The 26205-nt window shown below is 34.4% G+C and overlaps 2 protein-coding genes and 2 pseudogenes across 4 annotated transcripts; 2 read left to right on the forward strand and 2 right to left on the reverse strand.

The window, feature by feature from the left end:
- Nucleotides 1-8123: 8123 nt before the first annotated feature.
- Nucleotides 8124-14660, forward strand: LOC147406927 (inositol-tetrakisphosphate 1-kinase 3-like; annotated as a pseudogene). The gene is made up of 11 exons (XR_015175720.1): nucleotides 8124-8195; nucleotides 8398-8543; nucleotides 10007-10088; nucleotides 10257-10289; nucleotides 11498-11618; nucleotides 11922-12014; nucleotides 12281-12400; nucleotides 12499-12673; nucleotides 12838-12893; nucleotides 13016-13100; nucleotides 14264-14660. The product of XR_015175720.1 is annotated as an inositol-tetrakisphosphate 1-kinase 3-like (transcript).
- Nucleotides 14511-17261, reverse strand: LOC147406928 (uncharacterized). Its single transcript, XM_086432576.1, has 3 exons — nucleotides 16656-17261; nucleotides 15339-15923; nucleotides 14511-14618 (listed from the first exon to the last, which is right to left on the reverse strand). The coding sequence occupies exons 1-3, from the start codon at nucleotides 17259-17261 to the stop codon at nucleotides 14511-14513; spliced, it is 1299 nt and encodes a 432-aa protein (XP_086288702.1).
- Nucleotides 17262-19126: 1865 nt separating this feature from the next.
- On the reverse strand, nucleotides 19127-19432 carry PSRP6 (plastid-specific 50S ribosomal protein 6). The gene has a single exon (XM_086432577.1). It carries the CDS (start codon nucleotides 19430-19432, stop codon nucleotides 19127-19129), a length of 306 nt encoding a protein of 101 aa, XP_086288703.1.
- Nucleotides 19433-21678: 2246 nt separating this feature from the next.
- Nucleotides 21679-24866, forward strand: LOC147406930 (mogroside I-E synthase pseudogene; annotated as a pseudogene). The gene is made up of 3 exons (XR_015175721.1): nucleotides 21679-21740; nucleotides 21886-22423; nucleotides 24031-24866. The product of XR_015175721.1 is annotated as a mogroside I-E synthase pseudogene (transcript).
- The last annotated feature ends 1339 nt before the right edge of the window (nucleotides 24867-26205 follow it).

The following is a 26205-nucleotide window of genomic DNA, read 5'->3' on the forward strand; positions in this document are numbered from 1 at the left end:
TCGTCCATACATCCATGAAGAAAAAGAAAAAAAAAAAAAAAATCACTATGTCACCCATAAATTTGGATGTGAATAAAATAAGCCATTGAATGAATTGCAAAATCATTGCCAACATATTTTCATCTCGATTTTCTGCAGTAAAGCCGTACATTTGAAGGATTAAGTACACACAAAGACTAGACACGCACGTGGACAATGTTTGAGACAATACCCAATGTGGACATACATCTTGTATTATGAACTACAAATTTTACCGATTTGATATTTTTATTCGAATTATTTGCTTTGTAACCTCTTGTTGTACATACGGACGGAAGGGTTTGTTTGACAATCGGATGTTTACCATGCTAATTGTTAACTCGCATAAGTTGGTTATTTGTACATGTTTTAAAGATTTAAGTAATGTGGTTCGGAAACTCGTCAACGTTCGAACTCCTTTACCTTTTAGCTTTGTTCAACATTCACCCTAGTGGTGAAAGTTGAGAATAGTCATGATAAATGGTCCAAACAAGTCTCTCTCTCTCTCTTCATATCCCTTCCATCGTAAGTACCCTCTTAATTAGGGGTGCAATTTAATTTGGTTCAAACCAAGAATCGAACCAATCCGTGAATTTTAGATTGGATTGGTTCAATTTTAACTAAATGCGATTCGATTTCGGGTTGAAGAAAATAAGAACCGATGAGTTTGGTCCGATTTTCGATTCAGGGTTAGTAAATAACCGATCCAAACTGAAAATCGATACTATATATAAAAATAAAATGAAAATTTTTTTTTCAAACAAATCCTCTTCGTCTCTCTTGGTTTCTCATTTCTCGTCTCTGCAGCTGCGAGTGCAACCTGTGCTGCCACTGACTGCAACCGTGTCTCTCTCTCTCTCTCTCTCTCTCTCTCTCTCTCTCTCTCTCTCTCTCTCTCTCTCTCTCTCTCTCTCTCTCTGTGCAGCTGCGACTTGTGATTTGCAATTTGTGGCCAGCGATATACGACCTACGACAGGTTTGAGTTTGGATTTTTTTTTATTTCTTCTTTAATTGTGCTGATCTTTAGTAATTATAGGGTTTAGTGATTATAAGGTTTGAATCGGAGAATTAGGGATCAATTTCGTATAGAATTTGAATGTTGAGTTAAAAAGGTTAATCCCTCTCTCTTTCTTTTGACAACCTATGGAATTGAATCGAACCAAACCGAATTAAGGTCGGTTTGGGTTGGTTCGGTTCAGTTCTAATTCTCATATAATAAAATCAATCTTGATTGGTTTAGTTCTGATTTTGCTCCAAACCGAACCAAGTTGCACCGCTACTCTTAGTTACAAGGAACTTAAATGGTTGCACATTCCACTATCCAACAAGGATCGCACTCACCTACTCACACAAGGACATCGCCTCCGTCTTTGAGAGAGGCTTACAATCCATCAGATCCTCCATTTGGAAGTCCAGATTTGTGTGAGAAGGCATCATTTAGAAGCCAATTTGCAATGCAACCCAATAAAAAACACACGATCTATAAAAAGTGCACGTGAAATTGAGTTATACATACCAATAAAGACATGCGTCAACTAAAGTAGTGAATCATCATAAGCTAGAAAATCAGAGAAGAGATGTTTTTTTTTCTAGATTGGGTTTGATCCTCAACTCATTTTCCTCACAGCAAAATTGTGTGTGTGTGTGTGTGCGCGTGCGAGGAGAGAGAGAGAGAAATCCTAATTCAAGGCCTAACTCAAATGAGACTCCTGTAATAGAAATAAGGTGTATGTATTATAATAATGTGCATGAGATACACTATATCAATACACTATGGTGTATCGTCGCAATGTCCAATCATGTTTGATGACGTCTGTGAAGTCCATTACTGTCACATCCTGCTCGTTTTTTAGTTTGATGGAGTCAATGACCCACTAGATTAGGTCCATCATGATCTCTCCAAAAAGTGTAGAAATATGGATCGTGCGATTTAAATACAATAACTCACATTGTAAAGATTTTAGATAAAATAAAAATTGAGATTGTGAAGCATTAACTTATAAAGTAGCGAGGTTTGTAGAAACATAGAGAAATATAGGATTTTTATTGAAAAAAAAAATACTAATAAAAAGAACAAAATGATTTAAGTTCAATGACGGCGGTGATGCCATCGCAGAAGAATTACTCTCCAATATCAATATGCTCAGAGGAGCTCGAGCTCTGATACCATATATAATATATGATTTATTAAGAATAATTCTTGAATTTATATAAATTGAAACATTCACCAATATAGAAAGATAATCAATCAATCAAATATTCTAATATACCTAATTGATACTAGTTGATGCAAATTTAATATCTCCAAGATATGTGATGAGATACACTATAGTATTGATATAATATATCTCAGGCACATTATTATAATGCATACATCTTATCTCTATTATCTTGAAGGTCCAAGCACCATTTCCGTATACTCTCCAAGATTTCAATGACATCATCGCTGAGAAGATCTAAGTTCCATCTCTACCATACAGCTCTCTGAAGTTGTTGCAATATGAGGAAGAGATATGTGATACAAGTAGACTTCTTACAACCACCAAACGCCAAAGTTATAGTAAACTCTCACATTCGACTTTCAAAGGTTGAACTTATGAAAGTTGAACCTCTAAAAGTTCAACTCTCATGGTGAATTCTCGATTTTCAATTGCATCCTAAGTGATAAACCTGTCATCACTTGTAACACTTTTTGTAATTTAAAAAAAAAAAAAAAACTATAATTATTTGGGAAATCTTCCTATTTAAATTTTTTTAATATATTATCGACTTGCTTTAGCTGGATCATCTAGTAGTGATTGTGGGATCACAAATTAGGTACCATCTTGTGGCTAAGACGTTTATGTCTCAAATTTCTGATAAGTACTCCATAGATACCCACGCGTGGCGGTATAGTCTAACAAAAAGAGCTAATATTTAAAAACAAGTTTTGAAAATAAAATTAGTAGAATTTCGTTCGTTTAACCATTAAGAGGGTGGCTGAATGGTAGTAACTTGGGGCCAAGGAATCTGCTCTTTCTATGGTCACAAGTTCAAATCCCACTACCCATAAAAAACCTTGGTGGATACGCACCGCTCCACGTAGTGGGGTATAGCCTATGGTTTTTAAACTCATCCAAGACCGAGACGTATCGCCCGAGTTAACTCGGTATCACAGCCTAAAGAGACCAACTCACAATGAGTCATGAGATGACCGCGTATCGAGAGTTATGCGAGTCGTCTCGGACGATATTTTCGCAAAACTTGTCCGAGACGAACGAGATATCCGAGACATTACGGTTTTTTCATTAACTCGTGAGACAAACGAGTTGACTCGAACGAGATTTTCAAAATCTCGTCCGAGTTAATCGAGTTAACTGAATTTAGATTTTCAAAACTAAATGTAAAGTTTATATTTAGGTGCAAATGGATACGGATGGAAAATTATAACTGGTTCGGTTTTGAATCAAATCTTTTTTTTGATAAATATCTAAAGGATCAGTATCCTTAATCCTTTTGCCCTTGATGGGTTGGGTTTGATCCGATCCATTGGCAATCTTAGCGGAATGACTTCCTATTCAATAAGAAATTTGAACCAAAAATCATATTGGATTGGTTTATGGGTAAATCATATCCAAATCCAATAATAGATGTGGATTGTGGATTAGTTTTATTGAAATCCGGTAGGAGAATCCAATTGGACCACCCTTTTTCTGATTTTAAAAACAATAATAATGCTGAAGTGACCTCAAGCTTGGACCTCACATTAACACATCTAGTCATAAAAGTGTCATAGATAAAAAAATAAAAAAAAAAAGCATCTATGGCTCCTATCCACTTTCATGTCAAGATTTGTGATATGAGATCCAATCTTGAGGTCACTCTAGCACGACTCCAAAAACAATGCAAACACAAAATAGGAAAAGATGAAGCATTTTTCAAATTTAACATTCAAAACTTGAGAAGGGATAACTATGGGTGTGTTAATATGAAAAAGATAAGTTATTTTTTCCCATATTTTAATTATATATTTTTTTAGGGGTTCATTTTTTAATAGGAATCAATTCTAAATTTTTCCTGAATTTGTCAGATTTTTTCAGATTTTTTAAATGGTTAAAAACCATTATTTCAATGTTGAACGAGACGACTCGACGAGACGAGACATATCATCCGAGTCAACTCGGTATCAGAGGTGAACGAGACGAGACCAAATACCGAGTTTAAAAACCATGGTATAGCCTAAGTGCGGGGCGTAGGGACTAGTTTGGTGCCCGCAAGCTGGCCCGGATACCCTTCGTTATTAAAAAAAAAAAAAAAAAAAAAGAATTTCGTTCATTTGTATGCTTATTTAATATTCTTTTGACTTGGTACTTGTGTTTTATAGCTGAGTTGTTAGACAACAAGGCTTGTTTTATTTATATTATTCTATATATTTTTCTTGCTGATACTTAATCTTATATTTAATTAGAATATTTTATTCACTCTTAAATAAATCTAGTGTAGGTTTGTGTAGCATTACTTACCAAACAACAGTTGGATTAAGGAAAAGATTTTGCACCAACAATAGTTGGTAGGGACTAGGGACTAATTTATTTTGGACTTATAATACTCCTCGAGATGCATACTTAGGGCTGATAATGATCCGAAATATACCTGACGTCCAAACTGTTCCAATCTGAAAATATATATATATATATATATATATATATATATATATATATGATAATCAGATTTTTGCATCAAATTCAGATTGAACTCTTAGATCCGAAATAATTTCGGAAAGGATTGGGAATCGGATTTGGATGTGCCCCAATCCACTTTTAAAAAAAATGATCTGAATATTTTTTTATTATTCTTAATTTCATATAAATACATATAGATAAAATGTTTGTTTTTTTTGGATTTCCTCTATATTTATAGTTGGAAAGTAGATTTTAAAATATTTTAAATGATTTTATATTTTAAATTTTTTTTCAAACATCGATAAATTGAAAATAAGGCATGTGTTCGGATCGGATCAATTTTGGATCAAGGATGAAATGAAACGGATCAAATTGGATTCGGTACATATTTAAAAAAATTTATATCGATATTGGAGTGGTACTGATCCGCTGCCAGCCCTATGCATACTATCAAATTTGATTAAGGAAAAGATTTTAGGCAAACAATAATTGGTAGGGACATATTCATTTTGGATTTCCAATACCCCTTTGGATGCATACCACAATTTGATTAGATAATCAATGGATCTCATTCAATCGTGCATTGTGAACAAATCAATAATACACATCATCAGTCTCGACTGCATCTCGAATCACATAATTGATTGCAACTCCATGAGGAATTATGGATCCTTGAGAGCATACAATCGAATTTGTAAATTATTGGAAATTAACATTAATAAGCAAATCATCATCAACCAAAGATCAAATGAACTCAAATAATTATAAATAAAAAAAATTAATTTTAAACAAAATCAAATAATCTCATTTTCCTGAAATAATAATCCATCTCAATTTACATAGATCAAATACAAAATTATAGAAAATGGGTTTTGACGTAACTAAACTAAATCGATATATTATTGGAGGGGTCTTGTTAACGTGTGCCCTAAGGACATATGTTTAGATGCTTTAAATACACCTTAGAAAAAATCATTTTGAGGGTATTTTTGGTAGGAATTTCAATTTCAGGGTGCATTTATGCATCTAAATTAATAAAATCCTTTGCGATTTGGTTGTCTTTTAAGGGTCTTGTTAATGGAGTTGTTTTTTTTGTTCACGGTGCTCATAGACTTCTCGATACATGCCACATCAAGCATAGAAGGGTAGTTTTGTAAATTATGAAATCCATTCAATACACGTGGTTGTATGTGATCGGTGGATCCTAGATTTCTATGAGCTTTGTGAACAAAAATATTTTCCTTGTTAACGTGTGTCCTAACTCCTAAGGGCACATGTTAAAATGCAATAAATACATTTTGGAAGTAAATTTTTGTACTGAAAATACTCTTAAAATATTACTTTTTATCGAAATACCCTTAAATTTCGATTTTCAAAGTGTATTTATTGCACTTTAATTAGAATTGTAATCTGAGCGGGTTGGAGGGTCAACCCTTGCTCAATCCAAGTTGTAGAACCCTCAACCTGAGCTCAACTCAACCTGAACATCGAGTTAGAGCTCATTAACCCAAGCACAACTCGAGATTTAACTTCGAAAATCTGGTTGAGCTCAGACTAGCTCAAGTTAGGTAATTTTGGATGGGTTGGGTTCATTGAACAAGTCTAATTTCATTTTGATCAATACATAAATTTTATTTTATATCTTATCAAAAAAAAAAAAATCACTGATAAATAAATTTGCACATAACCTTCAAATCCATTAATTTTTATATTATAATTTTTCTTTAATTTTTCAAATTTATTTAAGAAGAGAAAACTAATTTTTTTTTTAAATAAATAAAAATATTTATATGTAAATATATAGCATCGGGTTGAGGTTGAATCGGATTGCCCGAAGCCTCAACCTGAATTCAATTCGGATTGAGATTTCCTAACCCAAGCTCAACTCATTTTTCATATAACCCAACCTAGGCTCGCCCATCAATCATGTTAAATCTAGGTTGTGTTCGAGTTGACCCGCTCAAGTTGCAGCCTTAACTTTAACATGTGCCCATTAACAAAATCCTTCTTTTAATATAACCTCTTATTACACATCTATAAAATAGGATAAAGAAAAAAAAACAAACAAACAAATAGTTTGATCTGAGAATCATAGATTTGGATACTAAAATTGTCCAAATCACTGACTAAAAATAAGATATCAAATATAATGATAAGATGATATTTTTTTAATTTCTATAACAATGGATAACTTATCTCTAGTGTCGTATTCGTCATTCAATCATCAAACAAGGGCAATTAAGAGTATAAATAAACAGACAGAACTTCCAAACCATCTTGTTTCTACGTGCCTTCATAAATATAAACACACGCATGGTTATCTTTATTATGTCATCTCGTCTCTGTGAATCGAATCTGCTCTCTCTCTCTCTCATATCTCCTAAATTTCTTACATAAAGACAACATAAACACCAAAATGACTTGCATTTCTAGGGTTTTTGTTTAAACGCTAGTGCTCAACTTTATTTATAATTCTTCATTTCGAGGGTTCTCCTGTTGTTCATGTTAGAAAAATAGAATTTGAAAAAGAAAAAGAAAATTGCTCTGAGGCACGTAGTAATATACGTTGTCTTACAGACAAAAGACGCCCCCACTCCGATTGAATACAAAGAAGTAGATGGATTGCTGGTGAACTTGTCTTTAGGATACAACAGAGTCAAATTTTATAACAACTGTATATTTATTCAAAATTTGCATTATTATGAGAAAATCTTTCACATAAAATCTCAAATACAGGAATACCTTTTTTTTGTAGAAAGTTTAAATTATTATTTTTAATAGAATTGATCTTTATAAACAAAGAACAATTTCAAAGAGAGTGTCTTTCGAATCAAAGAGTCTGTTAGGCACCTTGTAGGTCGTTTATGGTGCCTTTTCAAATTTAGATGACCCTCCTTAATTTTAATTGCTCTTTTTCTCTTTTCTTTCTTTTCAAGTCTATTATGGTGCTTAACCAAATTTAAATAATCCTCCTTAATTTTAATTGCTCTATTTCTTTTCTTTCTTTCTTATATATATATATATATAATAAAAAAGAATTATTAAAATTTTCATATAACTAAAAATCATTAGAAACTTTCAAGGAGAAAGTCTTTGGAATGAAGAAAGAGTTAAGAATAAATTTTTATTTATTATGTTTAAAAATTCTTTAAAAAATTTTAGAAAATAATATAGAATTTACAAAATATTTGAAAAATGAGTCAAAAATTACTTTTACGATCTTCAATCCATGTGAAAAGATATCAATCAATAGAAATATTTTAGATAAAAAATACTTACTTTCAGTTTAACAAAAAAAATACACTAATCATAAAGTAATTTTTAAATATCATTTTAAAATAAATTAAATTAATTTTATTTGAATCAATTTTAAATAAATATTGAAAAATGTCGAAATGATATAAAGGTGACAAAAATGATGTGGTGTCGTGCACATAGCTGTAGATGCTTTTTACTCGCATCTTGCGAAAAAGCATCTACGGTTATGAGCGCACCACCGCGACTTTTTGTCACCGAGTACGACTCATAAATATTAATCAACATTTTAACAGTTCCAATCAAACATTTTATCCATAAATATATTGGTTCGATCAAAATCAAATGAATAACGAGGACAAAAGATTAAGGGAATCGGTCTATTAGGGTTTTGTTTTTGATCTATAATCCACTGCTCTGAGTTGCAAAGAAAATGACGTTGAAGGGGGGAAATCTCTAGTAGAAGAAGAGAGAGAGAAATGAGAGGAATTTGCAGTCGTATTCGATTGGTGCTGGGTTTTCTCAACCGCAGACACTCATTGTTGGATATGCTCTGACGTTTAAGAAGACGAAGAGCTTTTTGCAGCCGAAGCTTGAAGGGTTGGCTAGGTAATAATATACTTCGAATTCTGATTTCTAGATTAAGATCTTTTCGCTATATGAGTTTAATTTCATTTGTGTGTGTGTGTGTGTGTGATTTTTTTCTGATTTCTGGTTCAAGATAGGAAAAGGTGTCAGCTTAGTAGGTTGGTTGAAGTCTGTGAGTGTCGATACCACGACCTGGGTTCAAAACCCGCTTTCTAATTACTGACCACTAATCTTGCTTGCCTAGCAAAAACAATTAAAGAAAAAACTTGATCTCCATTAAAAAAAATGTTTATAGAACTTATACGTGGAGGTCTTTTTTTTTTTGATAGATGTGTGGTGGTCAATTTAGCAAATTGATGTGTCAAACTGTTTATTTGGCCCATCCTTCCTGATTGAGCTCTTACTTTCTTGACTCTTGTGGTTTCTTTGCAGTTCCAGATTTGGAATAATCTGCCGCATATTCCCTTATTCCCTTAATATTTGATTTCAACGAGGAATACAAAGTTAATTCTCGATGTAATTGGACTGTAATAAAAATTACCTTTTTTTTTGTTTTGTTTTTGGGTATTTTTAGCTGAGTTTTTATTTTTATTTTTTATCTACGATGCCAATAACGTTTAGTAGAAAAATGTTAGCTCAAAACCTGGAAGTTTTACCCATTTGATTTGCAATTTGGGTTCATGGGAAAAATTACTTCTTTGAATGTGTGAAAATATATATTATAGAAAATGGATAGATAAAGAGATATTGGTGATCCATGTTTCTTTTTGGTGTGAAGTCTTTAAAGAGTTCAAGTTTTTTTTTTTCCTCCCCTGGAAGACCTTTTTGTTTAGGTGGGATGTGGTTTGTATTGACTGAGGGGTGGCTCGTATGTGTTCTCTGCTTTCTGTTTGAAGCCGGTCCTCTGACTTCCTTGTCTTCCTTAATTAACAAAATATCACTTATAAAAGAAGTAGTTATCCAATTTTTATATTTTATTTCCTCATCAGTCACAATTGTCAAAAGGTACAGGGTTTTGAATTTTGACATTCCCAAATATGTGCTGGTTGTATGAGCAATCCTCTTGCAAATGGTACATTTTTTACGCTGAAGTTTTTATTGTTGGGGATGGGGATTTACTTGTACTTTTTTTTCTTTTCCATATAGATTTATAGTGAGATTTATGCATGGTTGAGTTTGATTTGCATCCAAGCTAAATCTCTCTGACATATTAGTTTGAACCTTAGAAGTGGAGTTCAGATGTTTTGGTTCAAGCAGCTGTCTTTCTTAGGCTCTTGGACGCGGTAGAGGGTGTTTGGTCTGATGATGAAACTTAGTAGTTTTCATTAGAATAGAAAAGAAAAGGGCATGTAAAACAAAAAGGTTGCATCATGAACATGATAAATGATTGAGAGTCTTATATTTTAGTTTGTTCTACTTTATTTCTGTTCCCTACTTGGAAGTTGTAATTATCTCTCACTAAATATATGGCATACATGATGCAGAAATAAAGGAATGTTATTCGTTACGATTGATCATAACAGGCCACTTTCAGATCAGGGTCCCTTCGACATTGTTCTACATAAGGTCAGCTGTGTTATTTCTTCATTTTTTTGTGTTACAGTGATATCTGAAGAAGCTTGGTAGGTCCCTTTGACATTGTCTACAGAGGTCAGTGGGGTGTTATTTATTTATTTATTGTGTTCGTCAATATCTATCTGATGAAGGTTCATATTTTTTTTTTTTCTCATCTAGCCGTCACGAAAGGAGTGGCGCCAAATTCTTGAGGTTAGTCAGTCTAAGCTTTTTCACACTGTAGAACCAATTGCTTCTATAACATAATGCTTGTTTGATATATCTCTTATGTTTCTATGTGATGCAATCCATTCATGACGAGGCTCAATTATGTATTAACTGAGTCTGGTTAAATAACCAGGTCCTTTAAGGCCTAAAACTCATTTCTATCTGACATAATTTGCAGAGTGCTTGCTCTTTCCTCCATCATGAGTCATGATCAGATAGTTGAGGTCGAGGCCTCAAGAGTTCCTACAAGTGAGGATTTTACCTGCATTGACTGGGGTTGATTTAATTTATTTGAGTTTTGCCAAGCACTTTTACAAAAAAGTCCGATATCCTTTGAATCAATTTTCCGGGCACTTTGGTAGTTGCTTGTATCAGCTGAATGTGGGATTACTCAGTTGATCCAGGCACTTTTCGTTTCATTGTCAGAATTATGATTTGTTTATGATACAGTTCTATACGTGCATTTTTCATGGTTGTGACAAGGATGCATTGTAAGATACAACTGTGTGTGTGTGTGTGCTTATTCACATGTTTGTCAGCATGGATGTGGCTTTTTTTTGCAGTTCTGAAAAACTTTCACCGAATGAGTGCCTTTTACGGGTTTCATATACCAGGTTTATTGGCCAAATATACAGCTCCTAGTAAAAAGAACAAGAAGAAACACCTAGGACACGTCCTCTTTATGAGAAATGAGTGTTCTCTTTTGATACTTTGTTTTAGTTAAAGGAAATTCATTGAAGCAAAAGGAAGATACAAAGAAATGTTAAATTATCTTTTACACTAAATTTTAATTGATGGGCCTCTTGGAGGGAAAAGGAATTTGGACCCTTTCCTAGTGGCATGATGATATAAGAATGTTGGATGCCAATCCACTAATGATGTGGTGAGATAGTTATATAAATTACTTTTTCCATGTTATAAATCATCTATGAGAGGAGAGCATGGACTTGGCCTTACCCAGCAACAAAAACACATTTAACATAAGATGGAGCAGCTATTTCACTAGTTTTGTTCTTTGGAAGTTTCTCAGCTCATCAGTTTCCAACTATCACAGCTGACAATTAAACCAGTTACTAATTTGTATGAGTAAATTATCCTTTTTATTTTTCCAAGATTGAGTGCCCATTGGAACCATTCTTTCCTTAGTTTTCTTTTAATTTCTTTTTTAATTTTTTATTTTTTTCCTTTTGAAGGATTACAGGCAAAAACATCCAGAAGTTACCGTCCTTGATCCTCCAGATGCCATACAACATGTACACAATCACCAGTCCATGCTTCAGGATGTGTCTGATCCGAACTAGTCCGACTGCTATGGTCATCCCTTTTAATAGTTTCTTCAGATAATATAACATATCCGAGAGTCATAGTTGTTTGCTTGAAGGTTAAGCATCACAAAATTACCGTCATTTGGTTGCGTTTTTAGAAGAAACTTGAACAGTGTAATCAAAAGGTCTGAGTTCAAGAGATTGTATCACCCATTCACAAGCATCACAATATTTTGATTCCTTACTTGCATGCTTGTGAGTAGAAGTTGGTGTGTGTGGCAACTTAAATTTCTCATATGAACATGTGGATTTTGTTATGCTAATCTAATATAAAAATTAACTGATTTTGTAGGAGAAGTTGGTGTTCCAAGGCAATTAGTTATTCTGAAAGATCCACTATCTATTCCTGATGCAGTTGCTAAAGCTGGGCTGAGGCTACCCCTAGGTAAGTTTGTATTGTGTATCTGCACTCTCCTAGGTTATTTTCTGACATAGAAGCATATTGAAATATCTGTTATGAGAATTAGTTAGATTTAGTAGTATTCAGAGCTGAGTCAATGCTGGCTATGTCTTGTTCAAGTCTTGGAAAACCCATGCAAATCATTTTCACAATGAGATCACTTGGATAGTTTTTGGTTTTGATTATCTTTCTGTTGAGTCTTCCAAACTGATTAAAGTGTTTGCATACTTGTTTGTTGATTCCTATTTCAGTTGCAAAGCTATTGGTTGTGGATGGTAGCGCAAAGTTACATGAACTAGCACTTGCATATGATCGGTTGTCCCTCTCAAAACTTGTCCCTCCCTTGGTTCTACAGGAGTTTGTTAACCATGGTATACTATCGTAACTATTGTGGTGAGCTCATTACGTTTGTTGTAACCCAAATTACATTATTTTTTACTTGATCCATCTTTTACTTGTCTGGTTGTAGGAGGTGTTCTCTTTAAGGTGTATATTGTTGGAGAAGCTATAAAAGGTTGTGTGCCGTTTCTCTCTGCCTGAAATCAATAAACGCAAGTTAGACAATTCTGTTGTGTTCCATTTCCCGAGGGTATCTTGTGCTGCAGCTTTTGCAGATGGTGCAGATCTAGACCCTATTGTTGCTGGTGAGGTTCTTGAGACTTCCTTTGTTAGAACATCAACTTCTTGTGTCCCATGTGAACGCATTTTCGTAGTTGTCATTGGCTGTTGAAAAGTTTAGGCAATAATGAAACCCCTTGACATTTCAAAATATATGGTCTCTATATTTACATATCCTTGTTTATTGCAGAGCTTCCTCCGTGGCCTTTACTTGAGAGGCTTGCAAAGGAGTTCTGTCGCCGGCTGGTAATTCTCGTTGTTTTTTTTTTTTTTGGGCATAATTTGCACAGTATTCATGTTTGAGGTTGCATGTAACTATTGATTTAAAAAAAAAAAATTAAATAATTTTTTTTCTGATTTATCAGTAGGGTCTTCGGCTGTTCAACATTGACATAATCCGGGAGCATGGGAACAGAGACCGTTTTTATGTCATCGACATCAACTACTTCCCTGGCAAGTGAAAACATTTTCTGATTTGTTGGTTTCACTGTATTGCCAGTTCTTGTTCATGTCCATGCCTTCGTGATTTTGAAACATAAACCTAGAGATTGCAGAGATTCAAACACAGCTTATACTAAGTTGAGGTTGGAAGAAACAATTCCTTCAGTTGTCCTTGAGGATGCTGCATTTGAGAACTTAATACCTGCCAACGTTTCCTCATGAATGATTCCCCTTGAAATTCTGTAGATGACCTCCTTGCAATAATTTGTACAAGAAGTCGTTTATAACATGGTGTATCAGATTAGGAGCTAATGATTGTGTTACCTAGGTGTTGCCACGGGTCCAGGTGGGCCTTAACCCCTCCAGCGGGTACTTGAACATGTATATATAAAGTGGTATCTTCATTTGGTCTGGATTTTTCTAGCTATTTATTTCATTTATATTACCAGTCTATATAAATGCGTAGTTAGGTGCCAAATAAATCTGTCAGTGAACCAAACTTCTAGGTATAATATGAACCTTATAAAAAAGTGAATAAGGATGCAATAAGAGTAGAAATCAGCAAATATACAGCAAATGTTGGTAGAGGAGATCAATACAAAAATAAAGCCCAATAGAATCACAAATAACAATGAAAATATTTAAGGGAAAACTATCCACCCCCTTCCCCCATGCACTCCGGGTAATTTCTGGGATAAATTCCTGAGAGTGGCAACTAAGGGGCGATTTGAACTCGAGACCTCCATTTTGTGAGGCGTGCTCCTGGCCATCTTGCCAACCATTTGGGGTTATTAGTCTTTTAGAATCTTTCAATGAATATTACTCTGTGCACGACAACGGGAACTCTGTTTGTTTTCTTTCAAAATGAAATATAATATTTGATTTCTTGAAAGCAGTGATTGTATAGTTCTTCAAAATACCCTCTTTGGTTTAAACATGTTTGATAGCCATTACGATAGTCTTTTAAGTTTTTGTCCAGTTATTGGATACAGTTCACAGCCTCTAAATTAATGTTTCTGTTTATTGTTTTTTAATCATAAAGAAAACCATCAGAAGCTAGCACATGCACTGTTCTGGCATTTGTATCCTTTTCTTGCTTATATATATGCCTTGCTTGCTTTGGATTTGACCTTGTGATCATTGGCTCTTATGCAAGCTTTGGATGGTCTTGCAGTGCTATGTGAAAATGCCGGAGTATGAGCACATCTTTACAGATTTTCTCCTTAGCCTGGTGCAGAGCAAGTACAGGAAGCGTCTTGCTAATAATTCGTGAAGATGCCTGGTACAAAACAACCACGCCCTAACTCATGAAATGTTATGGTGCCATTCTAAATATGTATTCCTCCAAAGTATTGGTATCAAGCATCCTTGAATTGCTTCTAAAGTGTTGTGTATGATTTGTGCTTGCAATTGGGTGGTTGATCACACAGGCAGAAAGTGGAAGTCTCTCTGTTGTTGTTGTTGTTGTTGCTTCTTTAGTTTTTGGACTGTTGATGTTCTTTTGTTACCCTCTTTATGTACACGAACGTCCTGCAAATAACACAAATTTTCTCATCTGTTCTAAGTTTTCCATATCCTTTCTACTTGTTTTTTTTGATAAGTATAATATATTAAAGGAGAAAGGGGAAACAAAGTACAAGGAGGCCGAGAGAGCCTCTCAAACAGCAGCTAAAAAAAAAGAAACTAGAACATTAGTGGTTACATAAAGAATTCCATCTAAAAAGAAAGTCATCAAAGGTAATCCCCGCAAACTCTATATTTTGTTTTGACCAAAGGTACAGAAGGCCCAAGATCTCCAAGAAACCGTCATGAGAGCTTCTCTTCTTACTATTGAACACCCGGTTATTTCTCTCGTTCCATACCCTCCAAGCAATAGCCGAGAGAATCATAGCCAAAAGAAACTTTTTTCTGAATGAGAAAGCATTATTGGCCCACTCTACTAACAACGAGGAGAACTTACAAGGAAGGACCCATTGGATCCCGAAAAGGCCAAGGAAAGTTGTCCAAATATTATAAGAAAAAGAGCAATGAATTAAGATATGATCAACAGATTCCCCGTCCTCCATAAAGTGGACAACAGTTTGGAGTAGTCCAACCCCGAGCAATCAAATTATCTATCGTTAGAATCCTCTCAAGGGAGGCCAACCAAACAAAGAAGGAGATTTTAGAAGGAATTGACTTAGACCAAATAATGGACCCCACGATAGATTGTTCGGCAAAAGGGATGAGCCACTTATGGAAAGAACTTACAGAGAATCTCAAATCCTTAGCCCTTGTCCATTCCCACCTGTCCTGTTCACTTTCGTTAAGATACGACGAATGCAAGAGATCAAGGAAAGATGTCATATCTGTTAGCTCCCAATCGTTGAAGTTTCTCCTAAATCCCAAATCCCAATTAGAGGTAGACTCGTTGCGAATCAAACATTGCTGGATCGAACAATTCTTTTTCAAAGAACATGCATATAAGGATGGAAATTGAACTGCCAGAGGCGTTGTGCCGCACCAACTATCCTCCCAGAATCTGATCCTGTCTCCTTTGCCTGCTTTATATCTAATCCCTTTCTCAAAATCTTCGCTCACTTTAAGAATCCCCTTCCACATGCTATACCCATACAAACCTTTAGCCTCACCGCTATGCCAACCTAACCTCTTCTCCTCGTACTTAGCCATGATGACCCTTCTCCACAACCTACCCCTTTCCTCACCGAACCTCCAAAGCCATTTTCCTAAGAGCGCTCTATTCGCTAGTCTAAGACCCCTAATCCCCAACCTTCCGTTCTTTTTAGGCATACAAATAACCTTCCATCTGACCAAGTGGTACTTCTTCCTACCGTTCTTATCATTCCACAAAAAATTTCTCATAAATCTTTCTAATCTGATTTCCACGGATCTAGGAATCATGAATAGGGATAAAAAGTAAATCGGGATACTCGTCAAAGTACTTTTAATCAAGGTTATTTTTCCTCCTTTAGACAGATAATTGGCCTTCCTCATGCTCAGCATTTTCTCCAATCTTTCCATCACCCCTTCCCAAATCTTGATACTATTGTAAGGTGCACCCAATGGTAAGCCCAAATAAGACGTGGGCAAAATGTCATGCCCACACCCCAAAGTTACGGCCATCAAATGAATATCGTTCACATCACCTACCCCAAAAAGCTTACTCTTATGCAAATTGATATGTAACCCAGACACGGCCTCAAAGCAACACAAAAGAACTCAAAGCACCCTCACCTGGTCCCTCGAATGCTCTAAGAAAACCAGTGTATCGTCCGCAAATTGTAAGTGGGAGATCAAAGGTCCATCATTCACCTTAAACCCTGACAGCTTTCCTAACTCGACTGCTCTTTTAAACAATCTACCCAAAGCCTCTGCTACTATAAGGAACAGAAATGGAGATAGCGGGTCCCCTTGCCTCAACCCTCTCGAACCTCTAAAAAATCCTGCTGGGCTCCCGTTAACAAGAATCGAATAAGACACCGTAGTAACACATTTCATAATTTAACTTATCCATTTAACTCCAAAACCCATCCTCCCCATCATATATTCTAAAAAATCCCAACTTACATGATCATAAGCCTTTTGTAAGTCTATTTTCCCAATCATCCCCTCTTTCTTATCCTTAATCCTTGAGTCGAGACATTCATTGGCCATCAAAACTCCATCTAGAATTTGTCTTCCCCTAATGAAAGCCCATTGTTTGTCGTCAATAATCTTGGGGAGAACTACTTTCAAACGCGATGCTAACACTTTGGATATAATTTTGTACACTGAACTTACCAGGCTTATGGGTCTGAAGTCACCTAACTTGTCCACGCCGGCTCTCTTGGGGATCAAGGCTACGAATGTACTATTAAGACTATAATCCAGGCACTTCTTGTCTTGTAGCTCTTTGATGATTTTCATAAAGTCTAATGAAACAATTTCCCAACAATGTTTGAAGAACTCCATTGTGAATCCGTCTGGGCCCGGCGCCTTATCCCCACTCATCGAGAAAAGAACCGCTCTTACCTCCTCTTCCCCGATTTGTCTTTCCAACCACATCCTATCTTCCTGATTCAGCGAAGAAAACTCTAGATTATCCGGCCGAGGTCTTAAGGGTTCTTTTTCCGTGTACAAATCTTTGTAGTAGTGTGCCACGCCTTCCCTAATCTCCTCTTCTCCTATCACCATGCTATCCTTGATGGAGATTTTATCTAACTGATTGCTTCTTTTATGATAGTTGGCTACTTTATGGAAGAATTTTGTGTTATTATCTCCTTCTTTCAACCATTTGACCCTCGATTTTTGTTTCCAACTTATCTCTTCCATAAGCGCCGTTCTTTCTACTTGTTTTATTCATCTGAAATTTGAGATCCTTTTGATTGTGTTGTTTCTGGGTCTCTCGCTTGAGGTAGGGCACTACTATCTAACATGCATTGGATTGGGTACGGGGTACGGACACTCTATGCTGCTGTGTCATATACCAGAATGACCCATCCTCGCTTATGAACCTATTTGCTCTTCTTCCCAAGCACAATTCTCCTTGGCATTGGGATTACATCATCTGAAGAATTTGGGGTTTTAACTGATCAAAGCCTTATCATTATTATTATTATTTTGATGAGTGAATTAGACTTGAATCTAGCTTCAAAGTTGCATTGCAATATGTCAAATAAACAAGCATCTTGAAAGCAAAGAGCTTAGCTCTGAATGAGCAGGTTTTTCACATTTAGGGATTTGATCTTGTATTACTGTACATAAACAGCTCTTGGAGACTGTCAGCCATACGGTTAATCAAGTGAAGAACCATATCTGCACAGAGAAAACTGGTAGCCGATATGCTATGCGGGTGGACCTAACTTAACAAGTCTGTTCTGAATAGCATCCTTGTGTGCGTGTACACAAGAAAATTGTGGATGATAGTAGAAAAAAAAAACATTGGTTGGTTCCTCTTAACCCGAAGCTTTCCCTAAAATAAAATAATAAAGAAATAACTGGTGATTGGATGGTAAATAAAACATCGGTTGATTGTTCCTTCCCCTTATTAACACCAAACTTATTCCTGTTTAAAGAAAAAATAATAAGGAAAAGGAAATTATGGGTAGATGAGTAGTAGATAAAACATTGGTTGGTTCTCCTTAATCTCTATAGCTTACCTGAAAATAATAACAACAACAACCACCACCACAACAACAAGGGGTGGATGAATGGAAGAAAAAAATCAGGGGTGATGGAGACATTTTCTTGTAAACATTAGAGCTAGAGTTTTAAAATTGATGACATATCCCTTTACTTCACTTTCATATAAGAGAAATTAATCATAAAATGAAAGCATCTCTAAGCTGATCAACCTCTCTCTCTCTCTAGTCAAAACTCCAAACCCATGATTTATCTACCCAAAATCCACTTTTTCTATTCATCTCCAAACCCTATATTGTTCTTGAGGTTTGAAAGCTGGAGAGAAAAGCTTAGGTCGAAGAAGAGGATAAATTGTTTTACCATAATAGATGAAGATAACTGGTTTTTGGGTACAAAAAATCATTGTTTGTTAGAGGTTGAAGATAGAAAAATTTATGAGGTCCTTTTGGACCTTTTCTTAGTTTCTACTTTCTAAGATTAGACAGAAGTCAAGGGGTATGTCATCATTTTGAATTTGAAAATGTAGGGGTATCTAATAAATTAAGCAAAACATGGAGGGGGTATGTCTAAATCACCGTAATAGTGCGTTTTAAGTGTTTAGTGGTAAGTGGTCCGTGCGTTTTTTTCTTTGCGGAAATACCTCGAACACCTGGTAGAGCTAGAGTTAAGACCTGATAATAGACAGAAATTGTTCCTCAACATGAATGAATCTACAAAATTAAAAAAAAAAAAACGAAGAGAAAAATCATTAAAGCGAAATAAGCAAGAGAGAATAAAATCCAACATACATACATAATCAAAGGGTAATTAATCCATCAAAATACCACTACTTAAACATAAAACAGAACTAATAAAAAAGACAAAGAAGAACCAAACACAATGCCAATGGAGATGAGTTGGGATCAAAATTCTCTCTTTCATTCGAGTGGTGGTGGTTGAGAAACGACAGAGTCTGTAGTTTCGGTGGTGGTAGAGAGAAGAGTCCAATCAGGAGGGAGAGGAGGAAGAGGGGCGTATACGGTGGGACGACGCTTTATGTCCCAAGGCTGACTCTTTCTGGGACGAGTCTTCATGTGGTGCGCAGTTGCCTTCTTCTGTGGTCGAGATGAGCATTCTATCACTTTTGATGGTGCTACTGTTGTTATAATCCCCAAAGACGACGAACAAGAACAAGTATTGGGCTTCACAAGGACTCTCGCACCAAACAATGCTGAAATCGACATCTCTCTTCTCTCTCCCACTCACTCTTCACTCTTCTCTCTACTTTCTTCTCAAAACCCTTAACCAACCTTTTCTTATCTCAAGTCTCAACCTCTCTAGTCCAAGTGTCCAACAGTCCACTAGATAAGGCAGATAGGTAGGCTGGCCAGTCTTGAAAAACAAAAATGTATTAAATGACTTAAATGCCCTCACCATTAACTTTTAGCCGAAGACTACCAAAAATCTCTCTACTTTTCGTGCACTTCGATCTCATCTTCAATCCATCCATTCTAATCTCGCCTTAACCCCTGGTAGGATATTCTATCCAAAATTTTATTATCTTTCTACTTTAAAAATTCATTATTGTTCTTGAGGTTTGTAGGTTGAAGAGAAATGATCTTCAAAGATTGTAGGGACCAAAGGAAAAAATCTCAAGAAATTGAAAATGATTAGTTTTGGGAAAACATCATAAGATATTAGTTAGGAGGTTGAAGATAAGGGTATATAAGTCATTTTCAATTATCTGTAAAAAAAGAGACTGAGGTCAACAGAATGAAGGTTATCTCAAATATTCAGCTAAACATGAAGAGGCATTTCTAAAAGGATGATTTGGAGGAGAATCCAAGGAAGAATATCTCAATGAAAGAATAAATTCACGATAGAAAGCATAATAGAAATCAGAGGAAGACAAGGAGAAGAGGAAGAGAGAGAAGAATGTAGGTTTGGAAAAAAATTGAAAAGGATTTAGGACTACCGAATCACATTATACGACCGATCGATTTGCAAAACAAATCATAAGATACTGTCAAGTCAAACAATCAATAATGGACAAAAAAAAAAAAATTATACTTTTTAATTTTCAAATCCCTTCATATAGCCCCAACTTAAATCATCCAAAATATTCATTTTTCATGAAATTTTTTATTTCAACTTTCCTCTTGTCCGAAAATGTTGACACGATAAAACTTAAGATTTCCTCCCCCCTATATAAAAAAAAAATCTCTCATATCCATTTAAAATGACCACTTGAACACTTTTAATTTTTTGGAGCACACATCCATTGAAATTTGATGTAGAAGTATAAATAATAATAATAAATAAATAAATAACAACTGAGATAACATTTTCATAGAAACAATACCTATATGTATGAGACTACTCTACAAGACATTGACAAGGGCCAAAATGCATTCATAAGCATTAAAAAGTATTGAACTAAAATAAACTAAGGTCGACTAAGTTGGTGTTAGTTGAACTACCAAAGAAGTAATAACCCCTGAAGAGGCCATATCAAGGTGAGATATTTTATTTTATTTTAGAGATATTTTTATGTTTTTCATTATTTTCTTAATTCCTTATTTTTAAAGTTTTGAAATACGTAACAAATTTCAGGATGATTCAAATCATGTCGCTTCCATGCAATATTGTCTGTATGCATTAATTAAAATGTCTTAAAATTTATAGACATGCCCCATTCCCACCACCACCTTTTGGTGAATATTTGAGTTACCATGTATTTTAAAATCCGATGAGATGCCCTCTTACCTATGCCTTCTCTAGTAGACAAATGGAAAATGACCTAAACACATCATCTTAAAATCCTTGATTTTTCTTTTCTAAATGAGTCTCATCTTCAATCTCTAGTGAAATTTTTTTTTTACCCTATTCTTTAATTTGATGATTCATAATATGAAACATGAGATACATTATATCATTATCAATGTATCTCGTTACAAAAGTAAAGTAGTGATGGAGAATAAAATATTTAACAATATTAATTACGATATTTTATATTAGGAGTTATTATAGATAATTGGTATCTCCATATTTAGGCTATTTTCTATATCTTGGTTGATATAATCTCTATAAATAATCTAATATGATTCATATAATGATTCTCCGAGAATTCTCAATAAAATATAAAATTTCCCATCCTCTTCATCCTTCAGACCTCAAGATCAAGATAAGATTCTTGTTGCAAATAGTGATAGAATTACTAATCGAAAATAAGGAATTTTTTAGAAGGAGATTTAACAATTATGATTTGAAGATGAGGTTAAGTAGATTGAAAATAATTTATTATAGAAATCTTCAAAGAGTTCTCAAATTCTCGGTACATCAGAACTATCCTATCTTCGATTAAAATTAAGCTAACTCTGATTTTAACGAAACTTGAAGAACGTGTCATACGTCATTTGGAGAAGATTTTTTATTTTATTTTTTAGAATTTTTAAATGGAAAAGCTCATTGTCTCGTTGCTCCGAACGAGATGACTCGTACGAGACAACTCGGTCTCGGGCATGGACGAGGCGTGAGTACCCTTTTGGCCTTGTATAGATAGAGATGACACTAGAGGTTTCATTTCATTAAAGGAAAGAAACACTTTTTGTCTTTTTTGGAGAGAGAGAGAGAGAGGAGATGGAGAAAGAAGGATCTTACAGAGCCCATGTGATGGTTCTCCCTTTTCCTGGTCAAGGTCACATGAGCCCCATGCTTCAATTTTCCAAACGTTTAGCCTCCAAAGGAATCAAAATCACAGTAGCCACACTGTCCCCACCCCAAAGACCATTCCGGCTCAATTTGGTTCGATTAAACTTGAACCCATTTACGACGAATTGGGTGAAAGTGGGTTGAGAGGGCCAGGAGGCTTGGAGGGTTTTCTTGAGAGGTTTGAAACCAAATGGCTTCGAAACCTAATGGATCTCATAAAGAAACATGAGAACTCAAAGTATCCCATAAAGTGCCTTATTTACGATGCTAATCTACCAAAACCTGTGGAGATAACGAAACAGCTTGGAATCACTTCGGTAGCTTTTTTTACTCAGTCTTGTGCTGCTATTGTTAGATATCTACAAATAGCAGAAGATTATTCGATTGATGAGTCATCGATACTGCCTTATGCGACCTTTTTGGGTACTAATTCGAGTACCTTGACCGTTGTTCTTAGCCAATTATCTGATTTAGATAAAGCGGATTGGATCATTTTTAACTCGTTTGACAAGTTAGAGGAAGAGGTGAGTTACAATTATCTCAGCCAAGGTGACCCAGGTTATTATTATTATTTTTTATTTATTAGTTTGGCTTTACGGAAATAAATTTATTCATAATTTGGATGATTGAGTCTTATCTTTTTCAAAAAAAAAAAAAAAAAGAAATGATTAATTCTTATCTTGAATCGATTTATTTGTGCATTTCTGGTGTTTGATTTTTTTCAGTTTGGACAATTTATGAAATGGGTTGTTTCTTTCACCTGATGTCTTTATATTTCTAACATAGATATAAGATGTTTATTGGAGAAGTGATTACACTTAGGCAGTGTTTGTTTGCGCTATTTTTCAGTGCTTATTGCTGAAAAAAAATAAATTCAGCACTTTTTGTCAAAATAACGAGTTTGTTTACTCTATATTTTCAACACTTATTGCTGAAAATAAGTAAAAAAAATTCAGTATTATTTTGATGCTGAAAAAAAGTGCTGAAGCGGTAAGCATTTCGTTTTTTTCGACACGAACAAGTATGCCCTTTGTTTTTGTGAGCACGGATAAGTATGCCCTTATATTTAAAAGGATATTACCTCTTATATCCCACGAATAAGTATATAAGCACCCCACAAATTAATAAACTCACACCATAGCTAAATTATTCTTATATGGGTTAAAAGTTTTGGAATGAGTTGATTTTTTATGAGGATCATGTCCTCATTAGTATATAAGCACCCCACAAATTAATAAACCCACACCACGACTAAATTATTTTGTCTTATATAGGTTAAAAGTTTTGTAATAAATTGATTTTTTATGAGGATGATCTCTACAATGAGGAGATCATCCTCATAAAAAATCAGCCCATCTTGAAACTTCTAACCCTATCAAAACAAGTTCAAGAACCGTAAATTATCCCTTTTTTTAAAATTATATTTTACGGGTTATAAGTTTCAAAATGGACTGATTTTTGGTGAGGATGATCTCTAGACCATATAGACCATCCTCACTAAAAATTTGCTCATTCCAAAAACTTTAACCCATATAAAATAAAAAAAATTGGCTATAGTGTGGGTTGCCCTTATTAATTCATAAGGTGCTTTTATAATTACACATCCTTCATCCAAAATTAAGTTCGTTTAATGTTGATTTCAAATTTTGGTGACTTGTGTGACATTATTATTTTTAATTTGAAATTTGTGGGCTTTTATAAATATAAATTATTATTAATAAATTGAAGATTTGAGTATTATTTATTATTTAAAAATGAATTGTATTTTAATTTTATAAGAAATAATATATTTTATTGTGTTTAATAAGAAATAGACATTTGACACATGCAAACAATGTATAATATGATTGCAAGGGTAACAAAAACAATCTATAAGCTTTAGCAATGTGTAACAAACATGATTCAGCATCTAAACAAACAACTTTTTCAGCACTTAAATTCAGCGCTTATAAGTTTCAGCCCTTAATGCTATTCAGCACTTATTTTTTTCAGTTTAACAAACAACACCTTAGTTGTGCTTTTAATGGAATCAATTTATTTGTTATTTATTAGTGTTTATTCCTAGTTTTGAGGCTATTATTCTTTGAATTTGATGTAATTTAATTGGATTGAACATGTCTCCAAAACATAGGCAATAAAGAATTTGTCGAAGACATATCGAGTCAATGCCATAGGACCAACCCTTCCATCAATCTACCTTGACAAGCGGATAGAAGGCGATAGAGAATATGGTTTTGATTTCTTCAAGCCAGATGGGGATGCTTGCATGAAGTGGCTCAGCACAAAGCAGAGAGGATCAGTTGTATATGTGTCATTTGGGAGTGTCGTGCGTTTGAGTGAAGAACAGATTGAGGAAATAGCTTGGGGCCTGAGGCAAAGTGATTGCAATTTCTTATGGGTCGTGAGGGAATCGGAACAAATAAAGCTTCCTAGCAATTTAATCGAGGAGACTTCGAAAAAAGGGTTGGTGGTGACATGGTGCCCTCAATTGGAGGTGTTGTCCCACCAGGCCGTGGGATGCTTTGTGACGCATTGCGGGTGGAACTCGACAATTGAAGGAGTAAGCTTGGGAGTGCCCATGTTGGCGATGCCGCATAATCTAGACCAATTCAGTGATGCCAAGTTTGTGGAAGAAGTATGGAAAGTGGGGCTTAGACCTAAGGTGGATGAGAAGGGTATTGCTAGCAGGGAAGAGATACAAGAATGCATTAGAGAAATATTGGAAGGAGTGAAAGGGGAGGAAATGAAGAAGAATGCTAAGAAGTGGAAAGAGTTGGCAAGAGAGGCTGTGGATGAAGGTGGAAGTTCAGATAAGCACATTGAGGATATTTTAGGTCGACTTGTTTACTACTAATAGTGATTGATTTTCAATGTCAATTTGTTTCTCTTTCTCAAGGGGCATGGCTTTACTTTTCATTTATTTTCTGGTACTGTATTCTCTATCATATCTATCTCCTTTTTTCATCATGTCTTACTCTAGTCTCCTTTTCAACATTAGCAATTCAAATGTAGAAATAAATATCTCAAAATTTGATTATTCAAATGTGTGGCCATTAAAATCTCAAGGAATATTTTATTATTAATTTCGTATTTTGTAAATGATTAATGATAATTATTGATTTGAGTGACATTTGATTTCATCATCTTAATTTAATTAGTTATATCATATAATGACATAATCTACAACATAAATAAGGTAGGTCTTGGATAAATTTTTTTCTTTTTTTCTTTTGAAGATACATGGTAATTAACGTGCAATTTCACAAAATTAATGTAATAACTGGATTTATAATATTACAACTATAAAAAAGAAGAAGCCTATATCCCTTTTTGACTTTAGCAAATCTATGTTTTTGATTATTGGACTATCACTTTTATAATCGTAATCAAATTATAGAATTGGATTTTAAAATTAGATTATAGAATCCCAAACAAACACCTTATAATTTATGTTTTGGCTAATTATTTAAATGGACTAGTTAATTGCATACTCATTACCAATTGCACTTCATCACTTAAAAATTCTCCCTTGCATTCTATTTGGATGTTTGCACTATAAATTTTTTTTTATTTTAAATATTGTATTTATTAAAAAAATTTTCTTTTTTTCTTAAAATTATATTCACATAAATTATTGTTAGTTTAATAATTTTTACAAAAAATACTTATTTATTTAAGAATCGTGCATGTTGACAAAGTTATAGGTTTCAAAACTGTTTTGCAAGAAGCATAGTTATAAAAAAAAAAAAAAAAAAAATGGTAAGAGAGTCACAAATTTTCTACAAAGAAGCTATTATTGGAATTTTAAAGTGCTTATCAATCACCATTAATGTACAATTTATAGGTTTCAAAACTGTTTTGCAAGAAGCATAGTTAAAAAAAAACTGTTTTGCAAGAATGTTGACAAAGTTATAGGTTTCAAAACTGTTTTGCCAGAAGCATAGTTAAAAAAAAAAAAAAAAAAGAATGGTAAGAGAGTCACAAATTTTCTACAAAGAAGCTATTGTTGGAATTTTAATGTGCTTATCAATCACCATCAATGTACAATTTGCAAGAAAAAATGAGTCTGATATTCTCTCTCAGTCTCTCTACACTAATTAATGAGTGAATATTTAAACAGATGAAAGACAGTTCGACAAAGAGTTCCCAATACTCAAAAGAGGATAAAAAGACTACTGGTGAATATTAATTGAAGTTGTTGGGTTTAGGGAAAAAACGAGTTTTGGAAAAGATGTTGAATATTAGAGAAATTATAGAAGTTTTTATTGTTTTGAAAATGCTGAACGAAGTCGTAATGACATTCAAA

This window comes from Akebia trifoliata, chromosome 3 (assembly GCF_017979445.1).
Source record: "Akebia trifoliata isolate Shusen 1 chromosome 3, ASM1797944v1, whole genome shotgun sequence".
Lineage (NCBI taxonomy): Eukaryota > Viridiplantae > Streptophyta > Magnoliopsida > Ranunculales > Lardizabalaceae > Akebia > Akebia trifoliata.